Source organism: Zootoca vivipara, chromosome 5 (assembly GCF_963506605.1).
Source record: "Zootoca vivipara chromosome 5, rZooViv1.1, whole genome shotgun sequence".
NCBI classification, from domain to species: Eukaryota; Metazoa; Chordata; class Lepidosauria; order Squamata; family Lacertidae; genus Zootoca; species Zootoca vivipara.
This window is the reverse complement of record NC_083280.1, coordinates 80,745,226-80,761,755: the sequence shown is the minus strand read 5'-3', so window position 1 is coordinate 80,761,755 and position 16,530 is coordinate 80,745,226. Positions and strand designations below refer to the sequence as shown.

The 16,530-nt window shown below is 43.5% G+C and overlaps 1 protein-coding gene across 2 annotated transcripts in view; it reads left to right on the top strand.

The window, feature by feature from the left end:
• The window catches only part of RET (ret proto-oncogene), an 88,054-nt gene that overhangs the window by 59,158 nt on the left and 12,366 nt on the right, over positions 1-16,530 (top strand). For both annotated transcript variants that reach the window (XM_035138105.2, XM_035138104.2), the window contains exons 9-16: positions 488-598; positions 3,460-3,579; positions 4,893-5,146; positions 10,194-10,341; positions 12,376-12,483; positions 15,242-15,456; positions 15,546-15,668; positions 16,076-16,146. In XM_035138105.2, coding sequence (XP_034993996.2) covers positions 488-598; positions 3,460-3,579; positions 4,893-5,146; positions 10,194-10,341; positions 12,376-12,483; positions 15,242-15,456; positions 15,546-15,668; positions 16,076-16,146 — 1,150 coding nt within the window. The remainder of the gene's footprint in view (positions 1-487; positions 599-3,459; positions 3,580-4,892; positions 5,147-10,193; positions 10,342-12,375; positions 12,484-15,241; positions 15,457-15,545; positions 15,669-16,075; positions 16,147-16,530) is intronic.

Here is a 16,530-nt window from a genome sequence, read left to right as displayed (position 1 = left end):
ATGTCACTGATAAGATAGCTTTGTTTGAAGTGGCAGGATATGTATTTAAAGGTGAATTCCTTCAGACCAATATAGTATATTGCCATGGAGACAACTTATATTAGGATCTGTTTGATTCAGTCTTGGAGGTGTACAGCAAGCAGCTGGAACAGTGGCTATGATAAACCACAAAAAAAATCAAAAGAATTACTATGAGCTTCTTCAGGGGGTGTTCCAAGGCCTGAAGGAACCAATTTGCCTTGTAAATGTTTGCTGCTAAAATTTAGCAAAGTCCTAATCAACTTATTTGAAGAGGCGTAGAAAGAGCTTTCAGATTCAGAAAGTTACCTGAACTGAAAAATAAATATAATTACAGTCTTTCCTTTGACGGTTTCATGCAGCATCACTTTAGGAAGAGTAAAGGGTAATTTTTCAGTAGCTCATCTTGCAGTGTAAAGATGCTGAGGCCACAACATGCTAAGTTCCTTCCTTTGTTTCTTGTTCTTAGGAATAACAACAAACTATTCCACCTGCAGTCCAAGCATCAAGACCTGCCCGGATGCTATCTGTGATGCTGTTGAGAGCAGAGATAAAAAAATATGCCCTCAAGATTGCACAAGTATGGAATCTACACCTTTCAATTTTCTTTTCTACTGAGTTTTGCTTTCTTACTTCTGGGTCAAGCTATTGCTTTATCTTAAATGTGAACCAGGGCCAAAAGGTTTACAACTGTCTTCAAGGTTGTGCAAGCTTCTTTTAAGGCAGATAACAGCTGTGTTACTTTTTTGCATCCAGAGTGATTTATGCAGGATGCCTGTATAAATATTAGAATGTGCTTATTCTGTATTTTATTTTATTGTTTTTTAAAAAATAGCCATGACCCAAAGAACTACTCTAGGAACATAACAAGAGATTTTCTACTTGGTCTTTCTCTGCTGGTTGTTTTATTTTTGTCCAACCACAGCCACTCTGCATTAGTGGCTGCTTCTGAAGATGCACAGAATTTCAGGGTGGCTATCTCAAAAAAATGACCTGGAATTAAAAACACAACATAGATTCAAAATATATTTTTAAAAGAAAGGTTATGTCTTGAAGGTACTGGTTTCTATTTTATTAAAATGTGATAATTCTCACATTAGGGTCTGGTGTTGCAGCTAAACTGCACCATGAGTTCTAGTTCCATAGTTACTGGGTTGAGTGGTTATATTCAATAATAGCATACATCCTGCCTGGATAGTTTAATGTTCAGTTAAAGGGTTATATAATGTAGTTATACTTAGCACTTTTGTTGAGTGCCTTGAGCCAGAGTGTCTCCGAGCACTCTGCAAAAGTTGTTAAGTATCTTTATTGCCATTTAAGATGAGGAAATATAATAGGAAAAAAGGCTAAACTCATTCTTCCAAGAAGTGAAAAGGGATATTATTTTCCTGGTTCTCCCATTATCCTCCTCCTGTGTGATATACTGGGCTGAAGTCCAAATTTAATGTGTGTGTATTTCTTAGTTACCTATGTATTGTAGTTAAGTATGCTCAGGGTAGCATTCTTATGCTGCAGTCCTACATTTGACCCCCTTGGTTAAACTCAGTGGGATTTACTTTGAATAAGCAACAGCAATAGGCTGTAAGGGTTCCCAGCAATTCACCCATTCAGATACTGGCCTGGCGTGTTGAGTCTCAGAAGACACAGGTGCACTCATGTGTGTGACAGGTACACCTATCACATTTGATACCCAAACCACAAATTAAAGTGGGGTTCATTGTTCTAGTGGCAGCTTGCCCTTGCACAGAACTGTGCGATAGTAGGAAACCGACTCAGCACTGTGTTATTGTAAGCAAAATACTATGCTTCTTTTATATTCGGGAATGCCTGTGCACTTCTTAATGGATTCTCATCATCAGCTGGCACTGACTGGTTTGCCAAGCCTTGATGAAAAATCTTCTGTTTAAACATATGGTTCCCCACATCCCTCTGCGGTAGGAACGTCCACTGGAAACTGCTGCAAGGTTCATTTTCTTATGAGGAGAGAGCACTGGAAACACAAGGCATTGGGGGGGGGGACATCTGATTATTTACAAGTATACACACTGAACATGGGGTAGCAGACAAGCACCGAGAGAAAATGCTCATCTGTAAAATACAATCAGTTTTCCCCAAAGCAAACACAGCATCCACTTGGACCACCCATCCAGTTTTTCCTGTCAGCTGCAAAACTCAGACCTTTGTCCCACTTACTGCTACATTCCAAAACCAGACTGTTTCTTCCTCGTCATGCATGCTTGCATGCATTGGCAAAACATTGGTTTTTACCCCCACCTCCAGTAAGCAAGTATACCCTACATTTTTCCCTTGGAAGCAACAATTCATCATTAGAGCTCATTTGAGGAATACATAGTAGATGTTAGACAGGCAAAAGCTAATGGATAATCCATTCTTTTCCTTGACATTCATACAACCCAATAATTTTTCCATTATTGTCATGCTCTGCTTTCCCTATCCCTCACACCTCCCAGTGGTCTTCCCAAACCCTTCCAGTTGTGTTGGACTACAACTTCAATTTCCCCCCTGACTGTTAGCCACACTAGCTGGAGCTCATGGGAGTTGTATTCTGGAAGATGCCCTTATTGAGGAAGACTGGCCATTCTCCATTGCTTCCAAATCACCTCCTCCTATCCATGCCTGCTTCCCTATCCTCCTTTGCTATGCTGTAGCATCAACCTGCCTTGTATTTTATTTGAATCTGTTCTTGAGCACCCAACCACAGCCACCACAATGGCACTTGGGAAATAAATCCGTTCCACCTCTTGCTGCAAGAGAAGTGATGCCCATTTCCGAGTCCTGTCTGTCTCTCCTGTTCCACCAGCTTGTGGGGAGGGGAGAAAGAAAGCTATGTTTGCAAGCAAGAGCAGCAAAGCAGAGACACTCCACTTGCAAATGCCAGCCTTGTCTCTCCCCTGCCAATCAGTGGGGGAGAAGAGAGAAATGAGCCATCCCTCTGCTCAGTGCTTCGAAGTGTCCCTTGCAGGATTCTGTGCACAGAATGATGCATACAGTTACATGTGGATAAGCACCATTGATTTGCTAGGACTCAGTCATGGCATAGTGGGCAGGATTATAGCTTCGAAGACTATTTTCAGTAAAGTAAAGCTAGCTGTGGTGTAGCTGCTTTTGCACATACAGCAAATCTATACACCATTTTGAATTACATTTCACGTTTGTCTCTACTGTCATATTTTAAGGCAGGCTGTTTTGTGGCAGCAATTGATAATCATCATAATAGCCACACAAAACAAGGTCTCATGCGATTGCTTCTTAGAGCTAAGCCCCAAAGTCAGGTGTCACTTTTTGTTCCCAGATTTGTTTCTCCTGTTTTTACAAACGAAATTTCAAATGCTCAACAGAATAAACCCGCAGAACATACTGACATGATATATTGAGCCCTGGCTGTGGAATGGTGCATGCTCACATTTGTGTTTAATTTAGGGACCAACGTTGTTGGTGGCCACCAGAAAGGCCTGAATGGACTGGGAATCAAGGCAGGACATGGAGTTTGTCACTGCTTTCCAGGAACTAGCTGTTACTGCGAGAAAGATGATATCAGAGGTAAGTCTGAAGTTCATTTACTGACTTTACGCTTGTGCTCTCGAATGCTCCAACACTTTCATCTTTGATAGATAAAAAAATTCTATGTGTGTGCTCTCCCTCTTTCTCTCTCACATGTATATGGGATGGAAGGATGCATGCAGGACACAACCACAGATGGATAGTGTATTTCTTCCTGCCAAGGAAACATTCAGTACGCAATGAGATTTTGATGTAGGAGCACATTGAAATGTGTGATCATCCTCATGCATTTTCTAATGGAAATAAACTTCCACATTTAGCTGCCACCATCTCCTTACTGACTGCCCTCAGGTCACTGTGTGCTCCTTGTGGATTCTGAATTCCACATGCCTATGACTTACAGCTGGGATATGCGCTCTCCAGAACACCCAAAAGCATTTCCCTGACTATACTGTAAAGCAGCACACATTGCATGAGTTGGGGGCAATTGTGTTGTGTGCTTCCTTGCCCCAAAGCTTTGTCAATGGCAAGCACTCATAAGATGCTGGCTGCAACTCATTTGGTAATAAAATCAGCTTCCAGGGGATGGGAAATTCCCTGTGGCCATGTACACTGATTGCACTATGGTAGTAGTAGTAGGGATACAATATGGAGATAATTATTGTGATGTTTAGATTATCATTTTTAAATAGAGATGGAAATGAATAAAGAGCAAGCACTTTTAATTTTCCAAGGACTTTTTTTTTAATTTAACAGCTGACATTATCCTTTAATTAACTCTTGATCAAAAGGGAGATTGAAGAAAATTAAAGATTGAGTGGGATGGGACTGAAAAGAACTAAAGACAGAAGGAAGTATCTCAAAGTTGGCTTGATTTGGCAACACTGATCAATGCAGCCTGCTGATTTTAGGGAGCAAGTATAGCAGCTTGTTAGCAACAGTAAAAGCTGCTTTAACATTTGAGAGGACGTTAGGTTGCTGATGTAGGTGTTCCTCTACTTCAGGTTGTTTTCTCCTAATACAGTGGTACCTTGAGTTACAAACGCCTCAGGTTACAAATGCTTCAGGTTACAAAGTCCGCTGACCTGGAAGAGTTACCTTGAGTTGATAACTTTCCCCCAGGATGAGAACGGAAATTGTGTGCTGGTGGCGCAGCGGCAGCAAGAGGCCCCATTAGCGAAAGCACGCCTCTAGTTGAGAACAGTTTCAGGTTAAGAAAGGACCTCCGGAATGAATTAAGATCGTACCACTGTACTTGCTTTCAGTAGAGATGCTTTAAATGTGATTGTTAATTGGCGCGGAAAGAAAAAAAATGTGGCAAGTGCCGTGACAAAATTATTCTTTATCCACAGAGCCATTGTGTGATTACATGTGCAAAACTGTGATTGCAGGAGGAGTCCTGCTATCCTTCATTATTTCGGTACTCCTTTCTTCCTACTTCATCCATCGGTATCACAAGAATTCTCCAAAGCCACCTATTGCTTCTGCAGAGATGACCTTCCGCCGCCCTGCCCAGTCATACCCCATAAGCTACTCATCGACAAATGTCCGCCGGCCGTCAATGGACTCTGAGAACCAGATGTCAGTAGACACGTTCAAAATACCTGTAAGTTTTTCCAGTTTTCAGCTTCTTACAATTCAGGGCATATGGAGAACCAGCTTCTATTTACGACTGCTGATTTACCAAGTGTGCAGAAGAGTTCCTGGTTTACTCCCACCATTGTATTTATTTTTCGAATCCTTTTAACAGCTGCCACCATGTATCTTTACTATGTCTGCTGTTTACTAGACCCTTAAATCTACACAGTAGCGGTGGCACTTTCAGTTTGGCATAAAACATGCCAGGTTCACAATATAAGTAAATAAAAGTAAATAGTTGTTCGTTAAAGGTAAAATAAGGTAAACATTATATCATACCCTCCAACATTTCTTCAATGAAAATAGGGACAGCCCATTCCATAATGATAATTTTACTGTTTATAACCCACACATATTACTGGGTTGCCCCAGCCACTCTGAGAAGCTCCCAACATATATAAAAGCATTATATATATATATTTAAAAACTTCCCTATACAGGATTGTCTTCAGTTGGCTCAGGGGGTCAGATAACTCCATACCATCCAACATTTCTCCAATGAAAATAAGGACAGCCTAAAGAAAAGTGGGACATTCCAGGATCAAATAAAAAACTGAGATGGCTTGTCTAAATCAGGGACGTTCTTAGAAAATAGGGACACTTGGAGAGTCTGCTATACTTAAACCAGTTACTGTTTCTTGAAGATTTAGGTTTGCTCTAATAAAGGCTACTGTTACTTGAAAAGGTAAAGGTAAAGAGACCCCTGACCATTAGGTCCAGTTGTGACCGACTCTGGGGTTGCAGTGCTCATCTCACATTATTGGCTGAGAGAGGCAACATACAGCTTCCAGATCATGTGGCCAGCATGACAAAGCCGCTTCTGGCGAACCAGAGCAGCACACAGAAATGCCATTTACCTTCCCGCTGTAGCAGTACCTATTTATCTACTTGCACTTTGACGTGCTTTTGAACTGCTAGGTTGGCAGGAGCAGGGACTGAGCAACGGGAGCTCACCCCATTGCGGGGATTCGAACTGCCGACCTTCTGATCGGCAAGCCCTAGGCTCTGTGGTTTAACCCACAGCACCACCCGCGTCCCTTTTTACTTTAAATGGTAGTTGCTTGTAATTATGGAAACTTACACAGAAGTGAAGGAGAGGAGGAGGGTGGGAGAGGAAAAACTGGCAGCAGGGAGGGAGGGGAGCAGAAATTAATGGAAGGAAGAGAGAGGAAAGGCCCCTCTTAAGCAGATCAGTTCAGACCTCTGGCAAAAGTAATCTTGTCCCTTCTCTAATAGTTGATAGCTGTCTTGGGCAGAGAGATATACAGAAGGGGGGGCAGAAAAAGTTAAGGGGGGCCCTACCCACAAGGGGCACTAGCCCCACCCACAGCTGGCATGCAGCTACCAACAATTTATCCCTTAGTCAATGCAGGGGATAAGAATCCTATGCATAATGCTACTTATTAATATAATTCGTTCAGTTTTCTTTCATCGCGTAGCGCCAATGTTCATATAGAGTTTGAGATCTTGGAAAGTAACTTGCTGCAAGTTTATCTGCCTGAAAATTAGACCCATATGAATAGAAAACGTTCCATTCAATTCTGTGGTTGTTCCACCTAATACAATAGCTTGTTTGTTAGTTGTACGTCCTTTGGTATGGAACCATAAATGACCGCTTGTTCTACTGGAATGAACAATTAGATTACAGTTAACTAGTCCCCCCAGAAGTCTGCAACTAATTATTTTAGCGTTTCCTAGCAACCTCGTTTGGCTGCTCCTCCCTGCAGCTGTATCAGCCATACTAGTACAATATTAAAACCCGTTTGCTTGCTTGAGAAAATTTCAGCTTTTAAAAAGTCAAACGAATAGCAGTCTCTCTCTCTCTCTCTCTCTCTCTCTCTTTTTTAAAAGATAGCTTGTGCTCATCATGACCACCTGCATTTATCCTGAGCTTTTGTTTTACTATGATTTGAGACCACATGTTTGCATACGTAGTTGTACCGACTAGGTCAGGAATGACCAAACTTGGGTTTCCCCGGCCCCCTTGCCATCCTTCCTGTGTCATATTGGGAGTCTCAGTTGCTATGCGCTGCTGCTTCCTACTTGGCAGACAAGCCTTTCGTTTGCCATGGGGAAGAAGGGTGACTGCAAAGAGCCTTACAGCGCACAGCCTGACACACAAGCTGACACAGGGAAGAATTGCAGGGGCCGTGAGAGCCACATGCTGTACTCCCCCCCCCACCCTCCCATTTTCTAAAAAGTGACCTTTCATCTCTCAGAGAGAGGGGGGAGGGGGAGGGCTCACTTCCGACAGCACTGACTTGGCTGAACACCATGTAAGAGAACCACATGCTGTTTTTGCACCAGTAACAGGTCACCCCTGAGGCCTCTGTGTTACTGCAAAGGCCTCTGAGATGACTTGTGTGTTACTAGCTGGAGGATGAGTTGAGATTTGGCACGTGACATTCTCCAGCCTTGCTTGCACATTGCAGGCTCCCTTTCCAGTCAGGTTCTTGAACCTGGCTAGACTTCTGTAGGTGCAGCCAATATACTGGGGTAGGAGAGCTGAAAATACCGTATTGGCCCGGATATAAGCCGCACCTTTAAAATTGGAAGGGGAAAAGGGGGGGGGGAAATACCTGAATATAAGCCGCTCCATTCCTCGCTGCTCCTGGCTACATACTTGGGGGGGAGCCGTGCTGCATTGTGTCAGCCTTTCCCCTTCCCTGCTCTCTCCCTTCCTACGTGAAGGGCAGGCACCGCTTTGCCGTGCTCCTGGCTGCATACCGTAAGGTCGCAAATATAAGCCGCACTTTAACTTCTCACAGTTGGAATTTTGGGGGAAAGTGAGGCTTATATTCAGGCCAATATGGTAATACTGTAACAATATATTTCACATCTGGCAACCAAGGCACCCCTTTGGTTTCAGATAGTACATGGGTTGTCGAGTCTAAAAAGCCAATGACACAGAATTTTTGAGGCCTCTAGCATGGTGGAGTATGCACTTTCAGAGTTAGTGCTAAATACATTGCTTCTAGTAAATGAGCCACCATAGCCACCGGCATTTTGCCCTGAGCCACTGGAATAGAACGAGGTAATAAATAAACTGTCACATAAAAATGAAGAGTAACGTCAATAGTGGAAATATTCTTCAGACCCATATGCTACCTTAATTTGCACCAAATAATTTTATGGAATCTAGTTTATGAAATGATCACAGACACAGAGCCACAGGTTACCAACCTTAAAAGTCCCGTTATAAGATATGTGGAAAAAGCATCCAAATTAATATTGCTCACTTAACTTTTAATGCCTAAGCAAAACAATTCTGTTTAAATGGTAATCTGGTGCACATAAATGAAAGGGCAGAGAGTGAAGGCTCAGTTCCAGGAACATTAAGCTCAATGTGGTTGCTAGTGTCGTAACTTTAAAAATCCTTCTCTGCACAGCGGGGAATAAACGTTGTCTCCCTAGGCTATATTTAGATGTTAGGGAATGATACTTTCATAGAGGCATCTATGCTGTTTGCTTTTGTTTCTCTGTTGGTTTATACAGTCATCACTGTTCTGTGACTGTCAGGCTTGATAGGTTCCCGAAACAGAAAGGCAGTTGTCTGAGATGAATGGTTGAATTCTAAAACAAGCCTCCCTTCCCCTTCGGTTTCCTCAAGCTAATAAAACGGTGAAATATTTTTACCCAAGAGCATTTACTCCTCATTTCTGGCAACACTGATGGCAGGAGCGTAGATAGTTTTCACCCCAATTGCCACCTATTGTGTGCATATACTGGCTTCATAGTTTTATAAAGGGCAACTGCACCTGGGAACTTCAGGGTTGGGAACTAGTCCAATAAATTTTCATGGGTTGTGTGTGATCAGGTCTCAGAACCTTCTTCAGTGCAGCCACTGTGTTTGGCAAGCAGGAAAATAAAAACCATTTGGGTTGGCCGGGTCTGGTATATATTATTGCTCTACCAAAAGTTATCTTCTGTGGTTTTTTCAACCATTATCCATCAGTTAATAAGAAAAGAAAGTGAAGGTTGTCTCTAGGCCTGGGCAATATATCAATATGAGGAGCAGACTGTGATGTCGGCTTCACTCAGCAGTGTATCGCTGGTGAAACCGCCACCACTCCTGAGTCCTTCTGCTAGCGACTTTCTCCAGTGAGCGTTGCTAGCAGAGGGACTCAGGAGCGGTTGCGGTTTCACCAGCGATATATCACTGAGTGGAACCGCCATCCCACTCTGCCTTCATACTGCGCAGAGGGAGAAAAAAATCTGCATCTTTTAACTGCTTGGCTGAGGAGTGTTCAGTTACCGCTCCCCTCAACTGAGCAGTTAAAGGATCCCCCAGCCTGGCGCTGGCTCCCATGCAAGCAGGAAGAGCACCGGGCATGGCTCTGCTGGGGCTGGGGATTGGGAGCCCTCTCGCATACAAACAAGCTGCCTTGTCCCAGACTGCTAGGGGCTGAGGTGAAACCACCTCAGCTCCCACAATGAGAGCAGTGGCGATTTCACCAGGCACCTGGCAGTCTGGCGGCAGTGCAGTTTGTTTTTTCAACAGCGCGGTATATCGCCAGGTCACGATGTTTGGCTGGTGATATACCGTGGTGCTGAGAAGCTTATATTGCCCAGCCCTAACTCAGCATCCCCATGTCCCTGTGCTTCAATTAAAGCCCAGATATCTCCTCCCTTAGGGGTTTCTCAGATCAGGAAGCACAAACAGCCAAGGAAAGGGGAGAGTGCTGAAGAAATGTTTAATGGAAAGAAAAATGCACATACCATGCTTGGCTAACTTGCAACAACCATAAAATAAGCTCAATCTTACACCCACTGTAATTTTTTCCAAATAAAAAAATAAAAATCTAAAATTACCTGCTAATGCGGCAGAAAAGCAGAAACTTCTTTTGCAAGGGAATATAACTATTGGCAGATTAAAGAAGGTATTAGGGCCTTCCTTCCCCATTTGGCAGGTTGGAAACAGTATCACATGACCTGCAGCAGAAAGGAGAGGGAAGTGCCCCCATCAAATGCTGTTACTCTTCTGTCTCAAGAGATTTATTTTCCCTCCAACACAGGAAGATCCAAAGTGGGAATTTCCTCGGAAGAACCTGGTGCTTGGCAAAACGCTTGGAGAAGGAGAATTTGGGAAAGTCGTCAAGGCGACTGCTTTCAGGCTTAAGGGGAAGGCTGGCTATACTACTGTTGCAGTCAAAATGCTAAAAGGTACTTTTTCTGCAAGCGCCTGGAAATATCTGCAAATGATTTGGTAACTTATGACAGAGGTCCAGCTTGGAAGCAAAAAGCTGCCAGATCTCACATACGTTCCAGCCGGATGTCCTAAAGCATTCTATTTATATTCCGACATTTCCCCCTGTACTGCATTGATGAGGGCAGTCACTTCCACGGGGCACAAGGGCAGCTTGACTTAGCTTGGCCAATGTAGCTCACTTAAATTGTCATCTCAACAGAAGCGTTTCAAGAGCATTCTAAAAATGCTGCGCTTTTCAGCTTTAGCTGAACTCTTTCCTACAGATACTTTAAAGTACGGTATAAAAATAGCACCTCATTGTCACACATAATATGCGAAAGAGCAACATGCTCACCAGATCTTTCTCTCTAACTATAGCTGCTCTATCGATATACAATGGCCAGATCTAGAGTATTTGGTTTGTCACAGCAGAGTGTGACAGAAGTGAAGCAGTAGCTTGGGAGGAAGGCCAGCTTGTCCATGGGTATACCCATTGTTCCTTCTGCTCTCCTTCATCTGCCTTCCTTTCCCTGCATGCAGCATGGTTGGGAAACTCTTAGCTTAGATATGCCAGGAGGGGAGAGAGAAAGCATGTGGCCTGGTGTGGTGCCACTTCCCCTTTCCCAAGCACATTGGCATTGGCCTGCAGTATATCAGGGGAAGCAGTGAAGGGAGGGTGAACCAAGGGAGATGGAAGGTAGTACTACCCGTCTCTGCAAAGTGGTAATAACAATTTCAAGTTGTGAAGTGGTAGGGCTACTAAGAAGCTGAAGATCATCTAGTTGAGATATCTGTACCAGGCAGAATGTTATAAACCTCAAACAGCAGTTAAGGCATTATTAGCCTGTTGTTGGCATCCATGTGTCTCAAGAGACAATGGGGGTGTGCCTCCGAGGTGAAGTCAAACTGCTGGAGAATCAGTGTCTGCTGTGGCTACAGAGATCAGTAACTCATGTGCTGTTTTTGCTGCGTTAGCAACACCAAAGTGACCTCTCAGGGGCGCAAGCTTGGGCAGTTTGTATGGAGGTCCTGGGCTGCCCAGATGAGAGCCAGCAATACATTGGGCACCAGCTTGGCTGCAGGAGTTGCTAGTAGGTGATGTACTGGATACCATCCAGCCATCTTAAGGACTCCAAATTTGGATAGAGTTTACTCCTTAGTCTTTTCTTCTCCCAAAGATGTCCTGCAAGGTAGTGGGACATTAACTTGTATCGCCCAGTTAATATTGTGACCATGCCTACAGTGCAAGATACCTTAATTCTCAGCATCCGCTTCCAGGTTCTGCTGAGTATGCAGTAACAGTGTCCCCCGTCCCCCGCAGAACAAAGGAGTATTAGCAACAGACATGATTTTTTAGTGCTGAATCATCTGCAAAATATTACTAAAAAGGAGTGGTTTCAGTTTGATGTCTTCTTTAATGTTTTCAAGTAGTTCTCTCTGTTTCCCTTTGCCGCCACATCACAGCAACTGTTTTCAGGCAAGGTACTCAAAACCATCAAAGAACACAGGAGATTGGATAGGAGCAGTCTGGCCTGCATTTGTTCCCTACCTGCTACATCTTCCTTTGCAATAGAATGATTAGAAGGTTAGGGCTGAGACATGAGGGGTTGTTATGGCAACCCAACTGTTAAAGGTGGGTGTCGGTTAGAGAATCTAGTGCAGCAAGTGTTTTCAAGATAATCTGGGATTCTCTCATGAAAATAAACAAGCATGCGTCACTTCATGCCTCTCAGTACCCTCTTCTTTGGCTTGGGTAGAAATCAAGGAAGCACTTTCAATCTCTCTATATATTATTCATTATTTTAAACCTCCTCTTCATCTGAAAAAGGCTCCCAGAGTGGTTTACATGAATAATTAAAACAAGGGAACACCTTGCCCCTAATTTGTTTAAGATGGTTATTTGCAGCCAGTAAGTGCCAGAGATCTAGGTAGTATGTCAGTATTTGAATATTATGGGAATAGTGTTTGTAATTAATATATGGTATTTCTTCTATTGCTCTGTTCTGCAGAAAATGCTTCCCAAAGCGAGCTAAGAGACCTGCATTCAGAGTTCAATCTTTTGAAACAGGTCAACCATCCACATGTCATTAAACTCTATGGAGCTTGCAGCCAAGATGGTAAGTGAGTCTCACTCATTATACAGGTGGGGACCATTTTAGGCATGTCCAATTTACACATGCCTGCTGACACATGGGTCCTTTTGGACCTAGAGGAATGGGGTGGGGTGGGGCAGGGTGGGCTTATGCGCATTCTGTCGGTGCGCACTGTGACCTGGAGCGCAATCCCCGTGGAAATGGGGAGTTGCCTGTATATAAAATAAGAGACGGTATGTAATCCCTAAAAGAGATACAAGCTTGGCACAGTCAGCCAATCAGTTTTTCAGTCCTGTGCCCCAAAGTATCCATCACCAGAGGAGGCTGCCTTTTATTTCTGCTGTGGCACTTTCACCGCTCTGGTCATTCCTACTTCCAAACATTTTCCACTGGGGGCCTGTTTTGGGGTCATATGATTGCTTTCCTGGTGAAGAGATCAGCAGAACTGGGCTCAGAGGAGGCTTGCAGCATCACCGGACTTTATTGGACAAAGGTGCTGCCATCCAATACATATGTGGTTAAGACTCCCATCGCATGTGCATTAGCCAGCTAAAGTGGTAGTACTTGTGGCCACCTGCTTTGGACATGACAGGGGCACTTTCACAGTGATAGGTACAATCCAGCAAAACAAGTAAGAAACACACACACACCCCTTACTGATAACTTTATAGGATTTGGTCAGTTGCCATATTGGCCTGAATGTAAGCCGCACCTTTAAAATTGGAGGCGGGGGGGGGGGGAACCACCTGAATATAAGCCACTCCCTTCCTTGCTGCTCCTGGCTGCATACTGGGTGGGTGGGAGCCACGCTGCTTTCCCAGTGGCCTTTCCCCTTCCTCGCTTTCTCCCTTGGAGAGGGAGGACGGGGGACTACGCACGGGGCAGGAACTGCTTTGCTGCGCTCCTGGTGCTGTTTGTCCCATGCTCCTGGCTGCATACCGTAAGGTCGTGAATAGAAGCCACACTTTAACTTTTCACGGTCGGAATTTGGGGGGAAAGTAAGGCTTATATTCAGGCCAATACAGTAAATTACAGATGCTTAGTTTAGAAATAATATTCCAAAGGACGGTGCAATAAAACAGTCAGAGGGGGAATTATTAGTCTGGTAACTTGGGCATTCATCTCAATAGATCCAATGGCAATTGTTGTTGCATAGCAACAGTCTCACATTTGAAGGGGAACTGTGCCTTAAGGGACTGACATGTGATTTGTTATACTGCCATACTGAAGTTGGTTGATTTGTGCAGCCCTTATATTCAGCAGCACCCCCAGTTTCTGAACTTGCTAATCAGCCACATTCATTATATGTTTCCATATGGCACAATTTATAAGAATTTCATTTGTGGCTGACGGCATGTGGGGAAGGTTTTTGTCGTCTCCAAAGTCCTGGGAGCAGGGTTCCATAGGAGTCCCGGGGTCAGAGTTTTAGTGCCCTGCTTAGCATCTTTTCTCTCCTATGGCTAGCACAAGCAAGATAAATTACACAAAGTTCATGCAGATGTATTTAATTTGAATAATGTATACAGGCTGCAGCATCCTGCTCTTGTTGTTGTTGTTGTTGATATTTTTAAATCAAAGACACAAAGCCCTGCCCAACAAATATTAATACAGAGCTAGGTTTTAAGGTTGGTGAATGAGTAAAGTTGATACATGCTTGGCACTCTCGTGTTAGCCTGGTACAATAGGGGAGAATGCTAGGAATCCTGCTGTTTCTGGTTTGGATGCGTATATTCTCTACATTCTGTTAAAGCTAGGATAGGAGAGCTTTGAACCTCCAGGCCTCTGCGTTCAATATTGTAGCATGGGGGAGAGCATTCATGTGGGTGGCTATGATGAGGCAAAGCTTACTAATGGACTGAAATGTCAGGATCCTTTCTGCAGGAATCTATACTTGAGAGCTTTAACAAACCACTGTAATTAGTGTGCAGGGAGCACGAGATATTGTGAGGATTACTACGGGCTGCAGAATATAATGTTCATACCTTAAACTGAATGCTTTTGATTGGTTTCTCTGCACGTACCAATTTGCATAGAAATCTCCCTTAAACATTCCATAAAACCAAGGAAACGTCACAATTCATCTGTCTGACTTTGGAAGAAATGCAGCGTAACATCATTGATTGCCTTTCTTAGACAGGATACCCAAAGGCATGTTCCCAGAAATAAGCACTTTTTCATTTCAATTGCCTGTCTCCATGGTGGGAGAACACTTCTGAACATACCAGTTCACCTTATAGCACTGGGTTCTGTTGTGCTCTTTTTCATAGAAAAGTTTATATAATGTTCCTTTAGTGGGGTAGGAGAGCTGGGGGGGGGGCGTAATCACACCTGGAAACCAATGTGCCCCTTTGGTTTCAGATAGTACATGGGGTAGATGTGTCTAAAAAGCCCAGGGCAGAGATTTTCGCAGCCATGGTAGTGCATTTACCAGAAGTAATGTATTTAGCATTAAGTGTATATTTGATTCTGACCAAACTAAGCCCCCTAGGATTATGTGCAAATAAGCTTTATATTCAGATTTGCTTGATATGCATAATTTAGGCTGTAGTGCTGCAAGGGAGTAAGCCCCATGGATCTTAGTGGGACTTAAGTCTGAGTAAGCATGCATAGGACTAGACTGTTAAAACAGGTAACAAAATTAAATGGTTTTTGGGGGGTGCAGGTATGATTTTTTTTTAAGTACAAGGTGTATAAATCTTGCTGATATGCTGCTTTCCTATCTAATTATTGAGAACAAGCTGACCTAACTCTGCTTCTGAATTGTATCTTTTTTATGCCTCAGGGCCTTTGTACTTAATAGTCGAATATGCTAAATATGGCTCCTTGAGGAGTTTTCTGAGGGAAAGCCGGAAAGTTGGGCCCAGCTATATGGGAAGTGATACCAACAGGAATTCCAGCTACCTGGACAATCCAGACGAGCGAGCCTTAACCATGGGTGACCTGATCTCGTTTGCATGGCAGATATCTCGCGGAATGCAGTACCTTGCTGAAATGAAGGTATGGCGTCCCTCATTCTCACCCTCTCTTTGTGGCCTTCCAAGTAAGCATACATGACAGTTAAACGTCTTTCTTTCCTTTCCCCAAAGCTTGTACATCGTGATTTAGCAGCCAGAAATGTCTTAGTAGCCGAAGGGCATAAGATGAAGATTTCCGACTTTGGTTTGTCACGAGATGTTTATGAGGAGGACTCTTACGTCAAGAGGAGCAAGGTACAAACACAGTCACTGGCAGCCTGGGATTGATAAGTTGATTAGTAAGAGAACTTCTGGACACAGCACATTGAAACATGTCTAGCAGGACTCATCAGTGCACAAAATTTGTGTGCCCTGAGATTGTAAAAAGGAAAAGCTAATGCGGGTTGCGTAAAACTTGTGTATGTAGCCTTCTGTTTTTGATCTTGCGAGCTATTTACTTTCAACCCAAGGGTTTTCTCGGTGCATCCATGTTTTGCTGTAATCTATATGAATGAAATGCACATTTTCTGATAAAAGGCATATGAGACTACTTGACAACATGCACGTTAAATGCGACAAAAGTTAAATGAAAACAAATGTGACATGAGAAGCAGTGCTAAACAGAACTTGCAAGCAGTAATAGTCCTTTATTTTCCTGCCAGGGTCGGATACCTGTGAAGTGGATGGCAATCGAATCTCTCTTTGATCACATCTACACAACACAAAGTGATGTGTAAGTCTATGTATTTATGTTCCCTGTCATGCAACTTTGTCTTTGTACCCATGCTGTGCCAGAACACCTCAGGCTGAAGAGGCCATCTGCTCTATAGACCTATTGCATAGCTGCCAAGTTATCCCTTTTTTAAAGGGATTTTCCAATATGCTGAATAGGCTTCCTCGTGAGAAAAGGGAAAACTTGGCAGCTATGCTATTGTAGAAAACACAGTAAGCTGTAGCAGGCTGGATAGTCAGCTTCTCAATCACAAGATATCCAGCATCTCCTGCAAGGAGGAGATTAAACCTTAGCTAGCAGTAACTCAAGGTTTGCTTAACAAGCTTTCACTGGCCAAGGCATTCATGAAGCCTCACTTTCAGCTAGCTTTCTGCAGTCCCTCAA